The sequence below is a fragment of the Passer domesticus genome, chromosome 11, assembly GCF_036417665.1.
Source record: "Passer domesticus isolate bPasDom1 chromosome 11, bPasDom1.hap1, whole genome shotgun sequence".
NCBI lineage: Eukaryota > Metazoa > Chordata > Aves > Passeriformes > Passeridae > Passer > Passer domesticus.
Window position 1 is genome coordinate 7,742,601 of NC_087484.1, and position 20,837 is coordinate 7,763,437.

General features: G+C 37.4%; 1 protein-coding gene across 12 annotated transcripts in view; it reads left to right on the forward strand.

The window, feature by feature from the left end:
* ATP11B (ATPase phospholipid transporting 11B (putative)) overlaps positions 1 to 20,837 on the forward strand; it is a 65,403-nt gene that overhangs the window by 29,308 nt on the left and 15,258 nt on the right. For 6 of the 12 annotated variants that reach the window (XR_010346147.1, XR_010346148.1, XM_064385383.1 and 3 more), the window contains exons 12-29: positions 2,011 to 2,208; positions 2,478 to 2,636; positions 2,936 to 3,108; positions 3,488 to 3,556; positions 4,496 to 4,569; positions 4,654 to 4,757; positions 4,914 to 5,095; positions 5,828 to 6,031; positions 6,301 to 6,454; positions 9,054 to 9,156; positions 9,395 to 9,540; positions 10,348 to 10,407; positions 10,685 to 10,812; positions 11,647 to 11,785; positions 15,043 to 15,108; positions 15,392 to 15,495; positions 16,134 to 16,299; positions 20,109 to 20,194. Coding sequence is in view for 10 of the 12 variants with exons in the window: in XM_064385383.1 (XP_064241453.1) it covers positions 2,011 to 2,208; positions 2,478 to 2,636; positions 2,936 to 3,108; positions 3,488 to 3,556; positions 4,496 to 4,569; positions 4,654 to 4,757; positions 4,914 to 5,095; positions 5,828 to 6,031; positions 6,301 to 6,454; positions 9,054 to 9,156; positions 9,395 to 9,540; positions 10,348 to 10,407; positions 10,685 to 10,812; positions 11,647 to 11,785; positions 15,043 to 15,108; positions 15,392 to 15,495; positions 16,134 to 16,299; positions 20,109 to 20,194 (2,315 nt within the window). In the remaining 2 variants the exon portion in view is untranslated. Of the gene's footprint in view, positions 1 to 2,010; positions 2,209 to 2,477; positions 2,637 to 2,935; positions 3,109 to 3,487; positions 3,557 to 4,495; positions 4,570 to 4,653; positions 4,758 to 4,913; positions 5,096 to 5,827; positions 6,032 to 6,300; positions 6,455 to 9,053; positions 9,157 to 9,394; positions 9,541 to 10,347; positions 10,408 to 10,684; positions 10,813 to 11,646; positions 11,786 to 15,042; positions 15,109 to 15,391; positions 15,496 to 16,133; positions 16,300 to 20,108; positions 20,214 to 20,837 lie in introns of those variants that run through there. The other 6 variants (XM_064385385.1, XM_064385386.1, XM_064385381.1 and 3 more) reach the window with 2 other exon arrangements.

Sequence of the window (20,837 nt, forward strand, 5' to 3'; positions counted from 1 at the left end):
AATGTAGTTCTGCCCAGCTGCATGTGTGAGGAACACGCAACCAATACACACTCAATGTCATACATACTGTGTTTATTCTATGTGTAACCACCACGTGATCCGCTTGCAAGTCTCTGTGCAGTTGTCTCAGTGATTTTTGAGTTAGTCCCATGTAGCCTTACCATTGTGTAGAAATATTTCTACCTCTGTTACTGGTTGGACTTTTCCTTCCCTTATGAAAAGATCAGATTTTTTGAAAACTTTTGAAAAGGCTTTGTTAGGACATATTTCTGATGGTCTATGTTCTAATTATTGTTCTTTAGGATGTCTTTTGTCATTCCATAAAGGAAAAGAGGACGAGGATGGCTCTTCTTGTGTATGTTCTATTGCAGTGATTTCACAGTTCAGGAATTTTGTACTTTGTGTGATGTTGAGATGGTTTGGGCAATTTCATAAGGCTGTAATTTTGCTCAAGCTCCTGCTTGCCTGCTCAGTTCTCTTTAGAGATTGAAGGGATACTTTAAAGTGTCCCTGACATCTGTGGTTCTGAAAAGTATCTCTTTTTTCAATTAGTCGGTATTTTTCTGTCTTCTCTTTAATTTTTGATTTCTGTTTGAGTCTGCCTTTGTCCAAAGCAGTTCAGGAGCTTAATCTGAAATAATTGCTATGCAAGTTAGTCTAGCCTGTGGAGCCTTTCAGTTCTGAATAGAGCAGGGATAAGTATTTCCTCAATCTTTCCATTCCTTTCCCACCAGGATTGTAGAGAGCCGTGTGTCTTTCTGCAGTGTCATTCTCCTTCTGTCATGTCTTTGTTTTTCTGTCTCCCATGTTGACTTCCACAATCTGCTTTGAATTTCTCATCATGCCAACATCCTTACTCAGAGTGCTTTCCCTGTCCATCTCCTCCTGTGTGTGCAGATTGTGATTTCATTGCCATAGGTTGAAGAAACACTCTTAACTTAAGTAATTGTCACTACCTCTCTTAGAAGAATTACTGCTCTCACTTGCTATCTGTCTTTTGTGGTTTAGTCTGGAAGATCTCTGTAGGCACAGAACTTGCTGAGTTTTTGTCAGCTACTTTAATTATTTATTAAATACTTACAGCTACTCCCTAAAGAGGAAGAACAGACATTATTTAGCTTTGCAAATTGTTGACTACTTTTATACTTCCTTGACTTAAAATGTTCTCCTGCACCAGTATCTGGTGGACTTAATATAGGTGGCCTGGTTTTTGTCATCTCTAGTCTCCCTTGCTCATTATTCAAGTGATGGTAACAGTGTTTCCAACAATTTAGATACTGAGTTTATTGTGCAGATGAAAAAGAGACTGTAGTGTTGCATTTCAGGGTTTGTTAAAATCATCATACCTAGTAAAAAGAAGTTTCTTTCCTGTCACATAGGTATTGCCTGAAATGTGTGTGTGGAACACAATGATGTGAAGAGGCATAAAAGAAATCCACGTGGTCCCTTTCTTTTTGTGTGGTCTGGATCACCCACATCACTGGGGAATGCCAGCAAACAGGAACCCTCTTGACACTTTGCTGTCCTGAAACAACAGAATGCTTGCAGATTCCTCTGGCAGCCTGGGAAATCACTTGTTTGCCTTCACAATTTAGGGTTCTTTAGAAAAGCTTACATGAATGATGCTGTTTGATGGAATGGGGAACACATTTGATTTCTCAGACCAAACTCTTTCAGACCTGGAAAACAGAATCACCATGACAGTTAATATTAATTGGCAGCCCTCCTGACAGATTCAGTAGAGAGACAAAAATTAATGAACTCATGAATTGAAACCTCCAGTCAGAGCTTAAGGCAGACTTTTTGCATCAGTGTGAAGGCGTGTTACTGAGGCAACCTGCAAATGCCTGTGTTGTCACTGGAGTGTTGTCTCTCTCATGTGTGTGTGGGACTTGGGCTTCTCTGGCTCTCCCAGTTTGTCATTTTTCATGCATATTGAACCATAATTAAGTCACCATGTTTCACCTGACCACTGTGGTAATCTTCACTTTTTCTTTTTTTCTTTTGCAGATCCTGAGATTTATATCAGATTTTCTTGCTTTTCTGGTACTTTACAATTTTATCATACCCATTTCACTCTATGTGACTGTTGAGATGCAGAAATTTCTTGGATCGTTTTTTATTGGCTGGGATCTTGACCTCTATCATGAAGAAACAAACCAGAGAGCACAAGTAAATACTTCAGACCTCAATGAAGAATTGGGACAGGTAAAGAATATGTTGTCTGTTGGGGTTTTTTCACCTATTTTCTACTTAGTTTTTAATATTGAAATTTGTTACTGTGGGCTTTTTATTACTTGTGATAGGATTTCTGATTAATTTTAAAATAAGGTATAAAGACCTGATGGCAGAAGTTAAAATTCTTATATGATTAAAAAATCTGTGTGATAGAAAGTCTGAGTGGAGATTATTGTATCTTTTTTCTTTTAACAAGTACATGCAATTCCAAGTTTGTTTTTTGTTTTATTTTACAAAAGGTAGAATATGTGTTTACAGACAAAACTGGTACATTAACTGAAAATGAGATGCAGTTTCGGGAGTGCTCTATTAATGGCATAAAGTACCAAGAGGTCAATGGTAAACTAACTCCAGAGGGATTTTCTGAAGATTCTCCAGATGGAAATAGGCATGGTTTGGTAAGGCTCTTTGGTTTACCCACCATTAGTCATCCTAGTTTGAAAGTGTTTTATTTCAGAGATATATTCTTGTACCATTAGCATAAAAAAACCCCCAACCCAAACATAAATCAGAATTTCTGAATAGTTTGAAGCTTTCAAGTGTCACTGAACAAATAATATTTATTAAACATGTTGAGATGGGATTATTTAACATGAAATGCTTGGCAGATTTGTAAGTAAAAATGCTTCTTCCTTAAGTGTGTTCAAAACTAGGTTGATATGTAAATGCTACAAATCAAGTTTTTTCTTTCTTCTAGGTGAAAGAGGAAGAGCTGTTCTTGAAAGCAGTTTGTCTGTGTCATACAGTGCAGATCAATGCAGATCAGACAGATGGTGCTGATGGTCCCTGGCATGCCAATGGAATAACATCCCCCCTGGAATATTATGCTTCTTCCCCTGATGAGAAGGCTTTGGTGGAAGCTGCGAGCCGGTGAGCAGCACTGCCAGGGCTGTCTGAACAGGAATTGCCTGCAAGGGCAGCCTTACAAATGGCTCAGGACACTGGTGACCACCAGGGCCTGGCACTGTCACGTTACTGGGAAAACATTCAAATGTAAAATACAGAACCTCCTCGGTGTATTATAAAGTGATGATTTGAAATATTTATGAAAATACTTGAGAAATTACAGTGGTCAGAGTATGATGTGAATAAAATATGCAGAAATCGGCATTCTTAATTTTCCTTAGAAGCAGAGTACAGTAATGGGGTGTAAGAGTCTCTTCTTTTCTTCCCTGCCATCTTCTCCTCCCTCCATTAATAGGCATTTTGTCTAAAGTGATAATTAAATGTATATTTTCTTTACTTTTAGGGTTGGAGTAGTATTTACTGGAATTAGTGGAGACAGTATGGAAGTAAAAAGTCTTGGAAAACCAGAGAGGTATTTGTTTTTTTTCCTTGGTTATTTTGAAGGCTAGAACAGTAGTGAAGATTAATGTAATGTTCTCCTCTTAATCCTCTTTGTTCATAAGCAAACCTTGCCTTTCCACAGCGTGCTCTGTTTAATGCTTTTCCCTTGATGTCTTCAAGACAGCTTGCATCTTATTCCTTACCAATTGTAGCTGAGATGCAAGAATTTTGTGTGAGTTACTCTGTGTAGGTGTGTGTTGTAACAGTTTGTATCTTGTCCCATTCCTCAAAGGTTGAGACTGTAGCAGAGTTGGAAAACTGAATTGCTTATTCAAGTCTTGTTTCAACTCTCAAAATTCCCAGAATCAGTCTCGTCTGTGCATAATCTAATCAGATATTTTAAACTTTCCTAAAATAAGTACAAATTATTAATAACTATATATGTGCAGTATTCCATAACTCGTTTTACTCATTTGATCTGTGTCAGCTAGTTGACAGTACTTTGAATTTAAATGTCTAAAATTAATTTGCTAAGCTAGTGGTAACATAGCAAAAGTTAATCCACTTACCAGGGTGCACACACTTTTTTGACAGTCTAGATTTTTTACAAATTCTCAGAAACAAAATGTAGTTTTCAAAGTTATACTTGAAGTAGTGACAGAAGGATGAAGAAATAGATGGGAGCTGCTTGTAATTGCCAAATGTCAAGTTAGTATTCAGAAAGCTATTTCTGTTGGTAGAAGAACCTTTTATTCTTACAGAATTGAATTAAGCATATATAAATTCATAGAAAGCAATGAACAGTGATTGTTGTTCAGCAGTGGTATCATTGCTTTCGGAGTTTCTATACAAAAATGACACTTTGAGGAAAGGTCTGTGGTGTAAGAGTCTATTTAGAAGTAGCTGTCTTTGGAAATTTATTTCTAAAAATGTTTTCTTCCTGTTCCCTTCTTTAAAACACAAAATGCAGGTATAAATTGCTTCATGTTTTGGAGTTTGATCCAAATCGCAGACGAATGAGTGTCATTGTAGAGAGTCCTTCAGGTATGTGATCAGAAATTGTACAAGCAGCACTTGAGAACTTTTAAACAACATTATTTTTAATTTCAGTTCTATTTCACTTTCTAGGGGAGAAGCTTTTATTCACAAAGGGAGCAGAATCTTCCATTCTTCCTCGTAGTAAGAGTGGAGAAATAGATAAAACAAGGATACATGTGGATGAATTTGCTTTGGTAAGTGTAAAGATTTGCCCAACTCCCAGCCTCAGCTGATCAGAAGAAAATTCATGCAGTATAAATGGTGACTTGAAGTGAAAAAATTGCTGGTGACACCTTCTTGTTGGATCAGAAACTTGTCTACTCTGAATGTAGTCTTTTATTTTCTTGCAGAAAGGCCTAAGAACTTTGTGTGTGGCCTACAGAAGATTCACACCTGAGGAGTACCAAGAAATTGGCAAACGCCTTCATGAGGCCAGGACTGCCTTACAGCAGCGGGAAGAGAGATTAGCAGATGTGTTCAACTTCATAGAAAGGGATCTGGAGTTACTGGGGGCTACAGGAGTAGAAGACAAGTATGCCATGGATTTACTGCTATCTGCGCTCAAACCCAGCGAGTTTAGGATTTATACTTGAAATATGAAGTGTGGAAAGCTCTCCCACTGTGACCAAAAGTTCTGTGCTATTCTTATTTAATATATATGTCTTTGGATTGATGCAGATTCAAAACAAAACTTGTACCAACTGATTCTGTCTTAATAAAGGTGATATACAGTGTGTTTCATCAGGAGAGATGTCACGTACGTGAAATGGAATAGTTGCAGCAAATATTTAGTGTGACAGCATATTCCTTAGGAAAGCTTTTACACACAGCTCCTTTGCAAAGCATTCTACTTGTGCTCTGTATGTCACAGGGTGTGTTGTACACTGAAGTGAGCACATGGGGCTTGAGAAGCTTTTCTTGCACCACAGTAGCCAAGAATTATTGTGGACTGTTTTAAAGCTTCTCAAATGCAGTGATGGTGCCTAGTTTAAAACAAGATATGCTTCCTACAAATTTTTGATCCCTTAGAAGGATTTAAGTTTAGTTTTTGTTTCATCAAGGCCTTTGTTTTGTTGCTGGTAACAGACTATCATTTGCCAGACTATGATTCTCTGAAAATACATGTAACATTGGAAAGGCAGACTTAACTCACCGTGACAGTGGGGTTACAGTGGTAGCATGGAGTTACACTATGAGCTCCATGAGTATGAGTTTTTATTTGTAAAGTGTTCAGTTGGTTATTTAAAATTTTTCTTGTTTCTAGGCTGCAGGAGAAAGTCCAAGAAACTATAGAAGCCCTCAGGCTGGCTGGTATCAAAGTGTGGGTGCTCACTGGAGACAAGCACGAAACAGCTGTTAGTGTCAGTTTGTCCTGTGGACACTTTCACAGAACCATGAACATCCTTGAGCTTGTGCAGCACAAGTCAGACAGTACCTGTGCAGAACAGCTGAGGCAGCTAGCCAAAAGGTAAAATACCTGAGAAGTCACTATCTGAGTGATCTTACCTTGGGTTGCTTTCATTTTTAAATTTTATGGCAGTCTCTTTGATGCATGTGCCAAACAAAAAAGTTGTCTCTTAAAAAAATCATTTATTAATATCATAACAGACTGGAAGAAGTAGTCTGTCTGACAGATTAACTCCTTTGCTTATTGTCTGGCCAACAACATAGTTTATAGCAAAATTGGAATTTTACCCTTAACACTCATACAATGTCAACATTTTTGTCCCCAAATAGAATAAAGGAAGACCATGTTATCCAGCATGGACTGGTTGTGGATGGGACCAGCCTCTCTCTTGCACTCAGGGAACATGAAAAACTGTTCATGGAAGTTTGCAAAAACTGTTCTGCAGTGTTGTGCTGTCGCATGGCACCCCTTCAGAAAGCAAAGGTAAGTGAGAATATAGTCAGGATTGCCTTTGAAGTATTTTTGTCATGCTTTGAGGAGGCAAGGATGTCTGAAACTGCTTTGTTTGTTTGTCTGACCCTTCTTGTGACCTCTGAATCCTTGTTAAATTCAGATCTAGAGTAGCTCACTCAGAAGTTTCTACATGTGTTTGAAAATTTGCAAGTGGATGGAGAAATCAAAATACTGCCACCAAGCTCATCTTTATTCTGCCTCTTGAGTGTTCAGTCAGGCAGCAGCTCCCCCAGTCTCCTGCCTGGTTTTATCTTAGCTGCTCCATTACTTCTCCAAACCAAAGAAACTAAATTGAAAATTTATATACCTGTAAGGAGAAACTGTGCTTCTATAAATACTTTAAAAATACCCAAGTTTGAGGAACAAGTAGAAGGGAAGGCAAGGCCTAGTCTCCAGGAAAGGTTTGCCTTAATGCTCTCTTCTAATATAGTTTTTCATTCACATATACTGAATTTTATTCAAATACGTGTTGGATAAGATTCAAATTCAGATTTCGTGATTTTTTGTTTTTTTAACTCCAGAATGCTAAGCTCTGAAGGACTGTAATATTCTTTCCTTTTGAAAATTTCTCTTCATGAAAAGACATCTCTTTACCTTAAAACACTAGGAAACCCTTCTGTGAGGTATTAGATGTTCAAGAGGTAGGCTGTTTTACTGTAACAAGAGTGACCTGTTAGCAGGTCATTCTTCATTCCAGAGTTCTCATGCAGTCTGTAGAATCACTTCAGTATAGAACTGTTCACCTGGTATAGTCTTAGTTTCAGTGAAATGTTGAAAGAATCTTGCAGCTTAGTTACACTGAGTAAACAAATTTGTTGGATATATCAACTCTACATTGTTTTAGCTGAAATTTTTGTCATCCTGTCTCTTTAAGGTGCAGTTATTTCTCAGTGTCGTGTCCTTGTTCTTATTTTGTCATTTAACTTGATTTATAATGTTTTGTACTGCTTTCCTTAATTCTTCTCCTCACCAGCAGATAATGGAGATTATTTCCTGTCTTGAGTCATGAAGTACAGCAAAATATAATTTTAATTGCAGTGAATTTTTAATTTCATATATTGAAGTATATAAATCACCAAGACAAATGCCATACAGCTTGAGAGGTAGGGAAAGAAGTGCAGAGCAGTTTAGTCTAGTCTTGCACATTATTTTTTGCAGTAGGCAACCTTTTTGTGAGGTTTATTCCAAGGTTAAGCTGGAACTCAGTTTAATACTTCTTGCATCTTTAATTATAATGCATGTTATTGTTTGGTTAATGGTCTCACTACTAATTTTGGTATGTTTTATGACTCAAAACCTTGTTTAAACATCATCATTTCAGTCATTTGGAGATGCTGCTGTTAAAATTTGTAAAGGATTTGTCTTGACCTTTTCACATAGATGTTTGCCTGTCCAAATTACCCAGGCCTTGGGGATCTCAAGAGGACTGATCTGGGTGACATCCTGCAGCCTTGCTGCTTCCTAGGATCTAATTTGAAATAATTACCCCTTAGAAATGGGGAACCTTTAAACTTGAATACCTGCAATTAGGGAATGTATTCCCACAATCAGGTGGATTTCTCTGACCTGTGGACTTTGTTTAATTACTCTTGTGTTCCTTGTGTGAATTCTCACTTCTGTGACTCAATGTCCTGACACTGCCAGCCACAACTCATTTACTCCAGTACAGTTTTTATGTCTATTTAACTTCATGCAGTTGCTCCATTGATATTTCCACTTTGGGGTTTCTGAAACTTGAGGGGGAAAATGTTTTTTCATACATATTTATTTCCTTGGTTTTGGAAAACCTCTTGATCTGTGATGATACCTTTGCCTGCAGCCCACTTACAACTGAATTAGTGAAGCTTCTACCTTCAGCTAGAGCTCTGTGGGAGGTTAATGAATCACTAATTCTCCTTAACCAAAAGCCTCATCTAACTAACTCCTTTGTATTTAGAATATTATTGTCACTTGTATTGAAGATCTGTTATCACTGCTCCTCTTCTGAGTATTTTAGGGCTCTGCATGTCAACCGTTTTTTCCCTCATTCTGTCATATCTTCTTCTGTTTCTTTGTCAGTTGAGGATACCCCTTGATGATATTGAAGTTGCTTTAGAAAGAAGCTATTTTCCTTAATAACAGCACATTGATCTTTTAGCTAATGCATTTGCTTTTTCAGATTCTTCTTTCACCTGGATTAGTTCCATTAATTATAAATATGAAGAATCTGGGTTTAATTAAAGGGCATTAAATCTGTATTAGTCTAAGTGAATTTTCAGTTCTAAATTTTACTTGACTTTGTTTTGTATGATAAAGCACCAAACTAAGAGTTGTAACAGAATGTTGAAATAAGAACAGGAAAATAGGCTAAGGCAGATACAATATTTAAATCAGGCTTGTGCTCCAAAACAGGCAGCTTTTCTAAAGAAGGAATTAATGTATGCAAAGATATTTTTGACCCAAACATGCATGTTCATAAAACATATTAATTATATCTACAGATAGGCTGCTAACTGAGATACTTGGGAATTGGTGACATGGTTTGTAAGTAGAGTGTGCCATCTGAAAGTGTTTAATTTTCCTTCTCCAGGTGGTCCGACTGTTAAAAACCTCTCCGGAGAAGCCCATAACGTTAGCGATCGGAGATGGTGCTAATGATGTGAGCATGATCCAGGAGGCACATGTTGGCATAGGTAACTTCCTTCTGTCTCCACCAGTTGGGGCTTCTTTATTTGAGTCAGCATCAGATGAGCAGCTTCCTTTAGTTGTAAGTGTGGGGATTATCTTCCTTTGCAACACTGCTGAAGTCCTTACAGTGTTGAAGTGCAGGAAAAACAGAGCTGTAGCTTCAGGTGTGTGGTGTTGGGCTTTTTAAACTTCAGTTTTTGTTATACTTGACCTGTTTTGTGTTTTGTTTTCCAAACATTGCAGGAATCATGGGCAAGGAAGGAAGGCAAGCTGTAAGAAACAGTGACTATGCAATAGCACGGTTTAAATTCCTCTCCAAGTTGCTTTTTGTTCATGGGCACTTTTACTATATTAGAATAGCAACCCTTGTACAGTACTTTTTTTATAAGGTGAGTTTTTTTCCCAGCAAGAAATTTATTTCAGATCTGAGACTTTTGTTGGGATCAGGTTAAATATCTCTGTTTAAACATGTTTTCTGGGCTTTTTAATTTTATCTTTTACAACAAAATGCAGTAGATTAACTCTGAAATTGTTTAATCTTTCCACTTAGAAATCAGCTTTAAATACTGCAGTGAGTTTGTGTAGACTGAGAGGCTGGTATGTTTGTTTTCTCAAGGCAGGGATTTTGTTTGTTTGGTTGGGGTGCTTTTGGTTTTTTCACTTGTTCATCAATTTTCATAACAAGTTAAAACTCACTGTCTTTATTGAATTTTGTCTGGGATTTCAGCTTTGGCTCCCAGGTCCCCTTTGAAATTGTTTTCTTTCATTTAATGGCAATAGCATGGTGTTATATTTTGATTTCTTCTTTGTTTGCTTCCATGCAACAAACTCACATGAGCACAGCACAACTTTATTGAATAAAATGTGGAAACTATTCTGCAAAGAAATTCTTAAAAAGAAGCTGAATGGGAAAATGAATGGATTTCTTCTACATAATTACTACTTAGACTCCTGTAGTGAGATGTGCTCATCAAGCACATATAGTAAAGCTCATACTTTTCAGGTTCATTGTCCCAAAGGACAAACAAACAAAATATCCTCTCAAGAAAAGCATCTTGCTTTACTTTGCCAAGTAAAATGCTTAAAGGCTTCATGCTCTCCCTATTTTTAGCAGCTTCTAAGAATTAGCAATTTCTTTTAGGGCTGTGAAGCATGTACTAAGGATTAACTATTTCCTTAATTTCTCTTTATTTCAGAATGTGTGCTTTATTACACCACAATTTTTATATCAGTTCTTCTGTTTGTTTTCACAACAAGTAAGTATTGCTTGCCTGTCATCTTGTCTGTGAAACACTTGAGATCCATAATTGAGAAAATAGGAGGGTGGCACAAGGAGCAGTAGAGATGTTACACTTAGCAAATACCCAGCTCCTTTCTCTGTATTTGATAGCTGATGTTATTGGATTGTTATGTGAGTGCAGCTGTTTTCCTAACTAGCCAATTAATGTAACTGAGTAATCAATGCTGCTATAAGTGTGCTAATAAATCTTTATCAATTCCAAGGCAAAAAATGCTTTTTGCTTTCCTTTGCAGACGCTCTATGACAGTGTATACCTGACTTTGTACAATATTTGTTTCACTTCCCTGCCTGTCCTCATCTACAGTCTTTTTGAGCAGCATGTGCACCCGCATGTATTGCAGAGTAAACCTGTGCTCTACAGGTATGTATGTCCTGCATCAATTCCCACAGAGGCACAAATTGCACAGCAGCAGTGGCATCTGCACAACTCTGAACTTCCTACGATAATTAGCTGTAATTTAGGCATTTTTTAGTAACTGTCTTGATGAGGAAGAATTGAAGCTACATAGTTCTCATCCTAAAAGTTAATTAAAAGGAATAGTTTAAGAGAAGTGTCTTTTTATATCAACCATGTGAAGAGCACTGAGCACTTGGTCAGCTTACATGATTGGCATCCTTCTCCTCCATTACATGTAGGAGATGAAAATCACTCAGACGATGAGAATGAAAAACTAGGACACCATGATTAGGGTAATCACCACAAAAAATCCTTTACTAAGAGGAGGAGTGATTTCCTGTAGAATTAGATGTCCTCCCAGTGGTAGCATGTTGCACTGCATACTTTTTGGAGAAAAAAGTAGGTATTTTCGTAAAAAAGAGATGTCTTATATCAGATGGTTCTCTTTTTTGTGAAGGTCTTTTAAGCAGAGCAAGGGGTAAATATCAGGAGATTTGGCTTTTTCTTCGTCTTGCAGTTTCACCTTCAGGGACAAGAATTCTAGTTTGTGCTATTCTTAATTTGACCCATTAGAGACCCTGGCCATTGGTGACCTCTCCTTAAAGCAGAGCCAAATCTTGAGGGCTCAGGGTTCTTTTTTTGCCCATGACTTATGTATTTTTTTCATATGTCAGCATTTGTTTAATGTGTCTTGGTGCAATTGAGAGTTACATTTATTCAAAGCAGTAGCAGTCATGCAGTGTGTATAGCTGATGGTTATGGACAGTATGAAATCCAAAATCTGTTTTATTTCTGCAGAGACATCAGTAAAAATGCCCATCTGGGGTTTAAACCATTTCTTTACTGGACCATCTTGGGCTTCTTTCATGCATTTGTTTTCTTTTATGGCTCGTATCTTCTAATGGGAGAAGACACTTCTCTGCTGGGAAATGGCCAGGTACAATATCATAAGTGTTATTCTACTACTGTATTTTTGTTGGTATTTCTTAATGCTTTTTTGAAAAATCCTCCTGTGTCCAAAAAATTTTGTTTTTATGAACTACAATTATCAAAGATTCTTTGTCAGTATTTGTGTGTGCTCTCAAGAGTAACATTTTTTAGCATGGAAGTTGTGAGGTGTTGTCAGAAAGCATATGTCCCTGAAGAACATATCTTTCAAGATAATAGATGTATCATGGTTGTCTTAAACTTTGTTGTATTTCATAAACTGTTTTGTCTAAATCCTATTTCATAATGTCAGCAAATAAGAATTTATATTCATTCCTTCAAAACTCATTTTGAATTGGACTTAATTGCAATGTCAAGCAAGAGAAGTAATGGCTTCTCTTCAGTAACTGTTATAAAGTTAGGCTGAAAGTTGACAAAAGTCTTAAAGCTTCTCCTGAAAATGTTATTTTAATTACTCTGAATTTTTCGAAATTTAGTGGTGCAAGCTGCTTTTAAATTATGCTATTTATTCAGTAAGTGTTTTTAAGGCCATACCTTAATGAAATCATCATACACTAATGTGACACTTTCTATTTTAAAGATGTTAAAGTTCACAGGAAGAATAATTTACAAAAAACTCTAAAGCTTGAATGAAACCATTACAAGTCTGTTTCCTTATTTCCTTTGGTTCTGAGATACTTAAGTCAATTTAAAACAATTAGATCCCTTGTTAAATGTGGGTAGTCATGGAAAAATACACTTCCTTCTCATTATGCCATACTTAATACTGGCATGAAGAACTTGCCAATTCTCATAGTGCTTGGCAGAGTTGCAAGTTAGGGCATAAGGGACAAAAGCAGCATCCTGCTGAATTCCCAGTGTCACCTGGTGCGAGGGCGTGGGTGTGAGCTCAGGAAGTTTAGTCAGAAATGCAGCGATGTTCAGCCAGGGAACAGAATGGTCCTGAGGGGCTGCAGGCAGAGCTGGTGGCTGGCAGCATCCCTGCAGAGGGAGGAGCAGTGAAGGGGGAGTGGTGCAGCCACCTGGAGCACCAGTTCCATCATCAGATGATTGATAAGAATATTAAAATAGTTGTGCTTTAGACTAAGGTGTCTATTTCCAGCTGAGGCATGAGCATGTCCTCTCTTGTCATTTGTTACAAACTGTGGGATTTGAAATTCTTGTGAGCTGGTAAAGGTCCTTGAGGACTCTTGTATTGAGGTAATTTTAGACTATGAATCAGTGTGTGTGGTGCATCCCTCTTCAGTTGTCAAAGCACCTCACTTCAGAATTGCTTAGTAAATGTCCATGGGGCAGGAAGAGACTTCTCCCGCTGTATTTAGTAACAACTGTTTGGTTTGGGGAATTGGCAGCTGCCCTTTAGCTTCTTATGTGATATGACTCCAAATAAATTCTAAGACTTTTCTGGGTTTTAGTTACTCTGCCTCTCTGTGTTGTTAAAAGATGTTGATTAGAACTGGTAGAACTGTGTTGCAGTGGAATCTGCATTGCATCGCTTCTTGCAAATTTAATGTGTGCCTGGAAAAGCCAAAATTAAGGGCAAGAGGATTTTGTGTGCTGCTGAGTGCTTTCTTAAGTCCTCCAGAAGTGATCACCTGTACAGATCTGTGATACAGGGTAGTGTTAGTGCAAGGCCTCAAGTTTCCATTCCAGGTTCTCAGTTCAGAGCACAGCAGAATAGAAGAGACTGTAAATAATTTGTTAATGCTGGTGCTTTGTTAGGCTTACCTCAACACATTGTGCAACAACTTGATCTTTTAGTTCTTTTTTCTCCCCCCTTTTTCATGCTGTGCATGTCGTCAGATATTGAAACCTAACAGGCAAATGGTAAGAGTTTAGAAGAGGAGGAGATACAAAATATTGTATCTGTTACTTCATAGGATTAAAGGATGCAGCATCCGCAGTGTAAATGTGTTCAAAAATAAAATGGTGGCAAGAACCTGTTTGTGTTTTGCATTCTAACTCTGTGACCATTGAGAGCAGTGTTAGCAAAGACACTTTCTTTCACAGCTCACTCAGGAGAAGTTTAATTTTACTTTTAAGATGAATATTGCAGCAGTTAACAACAAGCATGTTATTTGTTAACCATTACTGTTGGTGGGACAAGTAAATCCAAGGCTTCAAGAAGGCATGTTATCATAAAGATCTTTAAAATGATCAGTGAATCCAGACTCATGGCTGCCTCCATTTTGTGCCTTATGTGTAGATGAGAGAAGCAGTTGTGAGATCTGTCCTCAGGCTGTTGGGATTTTTTGTCAGAGCTCTGCAACAAGAACTACAACTGTGTGAATCCCAGTTCCGTGCCCCTGTGCTGTACTGACATGTCAGCTCTAGGATAATTGGTTGCCTGTCTGCATGTGGTACCTTCCTCCTTGCTTGCTTAGTCTGCTGCCAGTAAACACAGAGTTGAGGATTTGGTCATTGTTCAGTTTGTCAGTGGCAAAACCAGCTGTGAAACAGCCACATCTCCCCTGTGACCCCCCAGCCAGTTCCAGGCTGGACCTGGTGTAGAATGGCAGCCCTGAGTAGCATGTGTGTAGATAGATACAACCTCAGCATCCCTGCTTGGTTGTCAGAGCTGAGATTTTATTGTTGTAGACCTTGTTCAGAGTTTTGATAGTTTAATTTATGAGCACAAGAGAAAACAAAAGTGACAGATTTCAGTGTTTCGGAGTTAGAGCTTAATTTTGTGTTTATTAGCCTTGAAACAAAGTGTCTTTTCCTTAGAATTTTCTTAGTAAAATACAATGGCACCATTATTTTTGAATTGTATAATTGTGCTTGGGGTTAAAAGTGAACCTTCATTTGATGCTGCATGTTTAAAATTATCTGGAAGGGTTTAAACTCAAAAGTGTTTTGCACTTAAAGTGAATACCTTCCACCCAATATTTCCTTTCTATTGGACACTTACAATGAATTGATCAAATTGGTGTCTTCATTTCCCTATCATTTCATATTACCTTTTGGCCTTTTTTTTTTTTTTCATATTTCATGTAGCCTTTGTGGTGGTTTGTTTTGAACTGAGAAGAAAGATGACTTGGGGGTTGTTAATTATGCTCTTATCATAACCTCTATTTTTTCTAGTAGTTTGTGTTGTATCCTCCTTGCTTTTTTCATGATGATTACTTGTCACAAGTTTATGTCTTATTTCTTAAGTGTAGCTGACTTAAAAAGAATTTAACTTACTGTGAATGCTCTTAACTGATGTTTTTTTCTTCCATGATTTTTGCCTTGCCATTTTCTTAGATGTTTGGGAACTGGACATTTGGTACTTTGGTCTTCACCGTTATGGTTATAACTGTTACGATGAAGGTATGCTATCACACTGGCTGCTCTTTGGGTTTGGGTGTGTAGGCAAATATGTAATAAAGCAGTAATTTAAAATTCATTCCAAAGTTACTGCTTCTTGAGGGTTCCAGATAAGGGACTTTTATGTTTCATTTCAACGGTGGTTAAAATTTTTCTTTAGTTTTTGTGTGTTACAACAATATTTAGTGTTTGGGCTGGAAGTTCATAAGTGTGTTCTAAGTGGTATTTATCATTTTCTGTGAAGTGGGTGGGAAACAGAAGCTCACTGAAATTATCTCTGTTTTAGATGGCACTAGAAACTCATTTCTGGACATGGATAAACCATTTTGTTACTTGGGGATCCATTGTATTTTATTTCATATTCTCCTTGTTTTATGGGGGAATTATCTGGTAAGTGATTTGCCTCCCCTCCCCTCTTTTGTTCACATGTAATATTGATGAAGCTAAAAACCACTGAAATATCATGTTCTACCGTCTTGCTCTGAATTTTGTGACAGGTTTGTGATAAAAAGGTTTTAAATCTAGACTGGCTACTTGCTTTTGGTGATTCTTTGAAAAATTTAAGAAGCACTGCTGTGCTGTCCTGTGCTCTAGGACACACAGTATCTGTCTCTGACAGCCTGTAACTATAAAGGTATTTTAAAAAAGTAAATAGGCTCCCAGAGGTGCTATGTAATAGGTGAATAATTGCAGCAGAAATAAAGATGCTGGGGTTTGAATCATAAAGTGAAGTGTTTTTGCTTGTAATTTGGAGTCTGGAGAGACAGAGTCTGAGAGAAGAGACTGATTCTCTGCAGCACAACTTAAAAGTAAATCAGAACCTTTTCCTCCAAAGTTCAGTACCCCCATTCCCTGGAGGAGCTCATTGGCAGGTCAGGTCCAACAGGTTGCTGGACTTCATGTGGACATGATGCAGTTGTCACTCTGCATCCTGAGTCTCTCTGCTTGGTGTAAAAAAAGACAACCTGTGCTGTGCTTTTGTTCCTAGAAGTTCTTTTTAGTAATTGCCACTTCTTTTAACTTTTCAGGCCATTTTTACATACCCAGGACATGTACTTTGTATTTGTTCAACTGTTGTCAAGTGGTTCTGCTTGGTTTGCCATAATCCTCATAGTAGTTGCTTGTTTGTTTATTGATGTTGTGAAGAAAGTGCTGTACAGACATCTGCAACCAACAAGTACTGAAAAAGCTCAGGTAATGTTATGCTTTTGTATCCAACTTGACCAATAGTTACCCTCTTACATTGCTGTCATGTTTAATGCAGTGAAGTGTTCTCATTTCGAAATACACTTGTTAATTTAAAATTATGAAAGTGAGGACACCATTTTGCAAGGTAGTAGTGTTTATATTTAGTAATTGGTAATAAAAATAATAGAATTATTTGAAGGGGTCACTGAGTCTTTTGCATCTCAGCTTGCAGCTGTATGAAAGGATCATACTGCTAATTTTTATACTGCTTTAGAGATGGTAACTTACTTTTTGTCTAGGTATTAGAAGTATTAGAAGCTACTGCTCTAATTAGCACTGAATAGTTCTTAAAATGTGATGGAAATAATAATTGTAAAAATTACTTTAGTAAAACTTGTTTTAATTAGTTTTTCTTAAATCTCAAATAATTTCAAATGCTGTGCATTTGATTGTTGGTTCTGTAATTGAAACTAATTACTCATATGGTAGTTTCAGAGATTCATAGAAAAGGTCTAAAGTTATGCTGTGGTAGTGGAATCTCCCTTCTGCCTGATAGAACCTACAAAAAAAAATTTAAATCATTCTGCTGAGATTAGACTGTCTTTTAAGTAAATACCTTTGAGTGTTTTCTTCTTTTTAGAGACAGTTATGGAGAAGTCATCCTGGCCTATTGTTCTAATAGTAACTGTCTCTCTGGTTTCAGTTTTCAACATTTTATTTTTTTATCCTTCTGCTAAACTGAGAAGGTCTCTGTTACAGTTTTTGTTTTATTCACAGTTAGCTTTGTGAACAAGCTAATTTTAGCACTGATAGGTAGATTGGACTTGCATCTTCAGTCAAAAAGATTGTTTTAGAGTCTTCTCATCATTCTTGTGTTTCTCCTCTGATTTTCACCCTTCTTCAACTTCATCTTGATTTTGGACTTCACCAGTGGACTCAGTATTCCAATACAGCAGACATCAGTGCCAAGTATGGAAATAATGAGTCCCCAGCTACATTCAGATTACAGAATAACATATATCAGTAACCTGTTGTCTCCTGCATCTCCTACACATCTGCAGGTGGTGATGTTGGTTTCTTTCAGGGCATTGTTGAGAGGTCAGTTAGCATGGGGCCAAAAATAGTGAAAGTGTGTGAAGAACCCAGCTGACAGAGATATCCCATGAGCAGTTATGGTCTGAAACCTCTCAGCAGCTTTCTGTCCACCTGTGTGCCAGATGGATTTTTGTGGTGTCCTAATTGCTTAATGCAAGTGGCACTGAGCTCTGTGCCATGCAGAACTGCTGACTGCACTGCATCAGTGCTGCTATCTTTAGCCTCTAACCTTGTAATTGCTTTGATACAAGTGCCCATTGATTTACTTAAATTATATTACCCTTTTAATATGTGTGTTAAAAAAAAAATCCGTGTGAAACCTTCTCTTCATTTGCCTAGGATCAACATCATGCTGACAAGCCTACTGCTAGCCAGCATATCCCACTAGTCCCATTCAAAAATTGGAAATTGGCTGCTTTTTCCTGTCTTGGAATTCAGTAGCTGAAGCCAAAGTAAATAACCACTGGCTCTCTTAAGACTGTTCAGATAGAGCTGGTAAGGCTCTAGATTGCACATTATTGCACTTCTTGGGTTAGAGTGTCTGTAGGCAATGATACTTACCTATCTTTTTTTCTCTCTTCAAAAACCAATGTTAGTATTTATCAAACACTCCTTCCTTCCTTGCTGGGCATTACCTGTTGCTGTGTGGCACGGTACTGGTGTGGCTCTTGAGGTTTTTCATGTTCTTGAAGTGCTTGAATTAAAACCCTAAAAGCCATGTGGATTTTCCTGCCTTTGTCCATATACTTCCTGCTACATTCTCTTGCTTTATGACTCCTTTCTAAAGATTTTTTTGGGTTCAGTTTAATGACATTACAGCTGTGCAAAAACACAGTAGGACTTTTTGTTTTTAAGAAGGAATGTATGAATATCTAACTCCTTTCCTGTAGCTATAGCTTGATTCCTGGCCATGGGGATTTTGCTTTGTGCATCTCTGTTAGCTATCTTTTTCCTTATTTGCTTTCTACTTTGCATTTGACAGAGTCAGCACTGAGGCCTATGTTTACCAAAATACTGTCTTTTCTCTGAAAATTCTTAATTCCTGATGCGGCAAAGTCAAGGTATCTGAGATGGGATTTGACCAGAAGTTCTTCAGCAGCCATCCAGTGGTTTCCTCTTTGTGAATCTGATAGTGAAATTATAGCTACAAATGTATTTGCAGAAAGAACACACCTCTTTGTTCCTTTCTTGAGGTTTAATCTGTTGAGATTTTCCTGCTCTTGCTTTAATGGGACAGTCAGCTCCACTGGATTTCATTCGCTGTTCTTGCAGTGGGGAAGTGGATATAACTGAAGAGGAGCAGATGATCAGCTTAGCACATTTGTTGTCAAGAAGTGACAGAATGCTTCTTTTATGATCATACATCATAAATTGTTTTTAAAATTCCTAGTAAATATTTTTCTTTCTGTTTCCAAGCAGAGGAAGAGACTGACTTTCAGATAGAAAGAGTTTGGAGAATATCTTTGCCCTAAATGCTAAGGGTGATGACGGATGCTAATGAATTCTATGGAAGTCATTGAAGGAATAAATATGGAACTTTGTGTATTGTCCTTTGAAATTATTTTTCATTGTGTAGGTGCACCCTCTGTATAACTCAACATGTTTAATTATTCATTTTTAATTGTAGGACTACATTGGTATATTTTCATATTGGGGGGAAAAAAAAGCTTGGTTTATCGTTACAGAGTTTTTATTATGGCAAGATAAATTGTTACATGCCCTAGTTCCTTGTTTTTAAATTGCAGCTTTTTAGGTTATTTGTTTCTGTCTGCCATCATTTAAATTCTAAACTAATCCCAGGAGCAATGAGGAAAACACACATTTCTCAGCTGAAACTGTTTGCCCCTATTGTTTTAATTTTTCAGAACTTTTTGTGTGTGACTTACTTTAGTGCTCTGAATTCATTATATCTGTAGGAAACTGCCTTACCTTGATTTTATATCTTTTTGTTAGTATAAGGTGATAGCATCACTTGTGAGTTTGCCTCTGATCTGTTAGATGTTATATGTAGCTAAGTTTTTCATAAGACAGCAGAGAAGTTTAAATGATATGAGAGAGAAAATTGATAGGCTTTTAAATGTAAATATTTTTCTTTCACAGGAACTTTAATCTCAGTCATTCATTCTGGGAAACTAAAAATTAAAAATTTGACAGGCAAGCATGAGTTGACTTTATAGAGGATGAGCTTGGTTAACTTTATGTTCCTTAATGCATTTAAGGTGAATGTGTGTTACTGTATTGTATTTTAGTTTTGCTTTATTTCAAGGGGTTTTTGCTGGCCTAAAGGAAAGCCCTGAGGTCAGTTGCCCTGAAGTGGTGTGTGGGCAATTTCTCAATATAGGTCTGTTACAAAATCATACAGGAGGAATTGGACAGTAAGGTAAATGTGAATCAAAGTATAAATCTTTGAGTGAAGATAAATCACAGCACTGTTGAGGGGAGAAAGCAAGACAGAGTAAAGGTGTCTGGTAAAGCACAGATGTAAAAGTGTGTAGGCCTTTTCTCTCAGTATGAAAGCAAAGGTACTTTAAGAATGGTCCTGCCAAGCAGTGACTGGCTGTGATGGTCCCAGGAGCTGTCTTGAAGGTACCAGGCTTGTGTTCTGTATATGATGTGTATTCCAGTTAAATAACAATGTGTTGTCCTGTGTCTTTCTCTTAGAAAATTACTGCTGCTACTTACTGACATGTATGTTCCATCCCTTCTCTGTCCAATTGTAGATGTACTCCAACAGAGTTGCTTTAAGTGACGAGTTCATCGCACTGCAGCCATTGTCCAGGGCAAGGAATCAGCTGAGCAAAATTAGGTAGAGTAGGAGGGACAGTTCCTCATCAACTCTTATGCATGCTCAAGGTGAACTAACCAGTGCTGAGAGAGATGGGAAGAGGCATGAATATATATTAGTGGGGTGAGAGGGCAATACGTGTAGTGCAGAAACATTCAGTTTGGTGATTTCTTGGCTTTGCTCTGTGTTTCTGAGCCAAATGCTTCTCCTAAGTAGCATGTGTTGGACGTGCTTTTTTTTCTTTTGAGGAAAAAACATCCCTAGCATGATGTTCAACTTCCAGAATAAAGATCAGCTGTTCTTGCATCCATTTTTAAATAATCGTAGTTTCTAGCATGGTTATAATGCTTTTGGTTTCTTTATGATAAAAATTAACATTTTGCATGCTGGATAATTTCAGCTTTATAAGGCTGTGACAGGAAGATCCATGTACTTTAGGCAGCAATTTCTTGCAAGTTATTTGCCCATTTTAATTTGCTTTCAATTGTGTCAAAAGAGCAGATTATGTTTGAAGCTTGGGTGCATCCATACCCTTGTGCAGCTGAGGCTTTTTGTGTCTGTTTTGTGCAGCTATAAAGTGAGTGTTGTTTGTTTTCAATGTGTATAGATACATATTCCTAAAGGCATTTGGCTACAAAGTCCCAGAAAATTATTCAAAACAAGA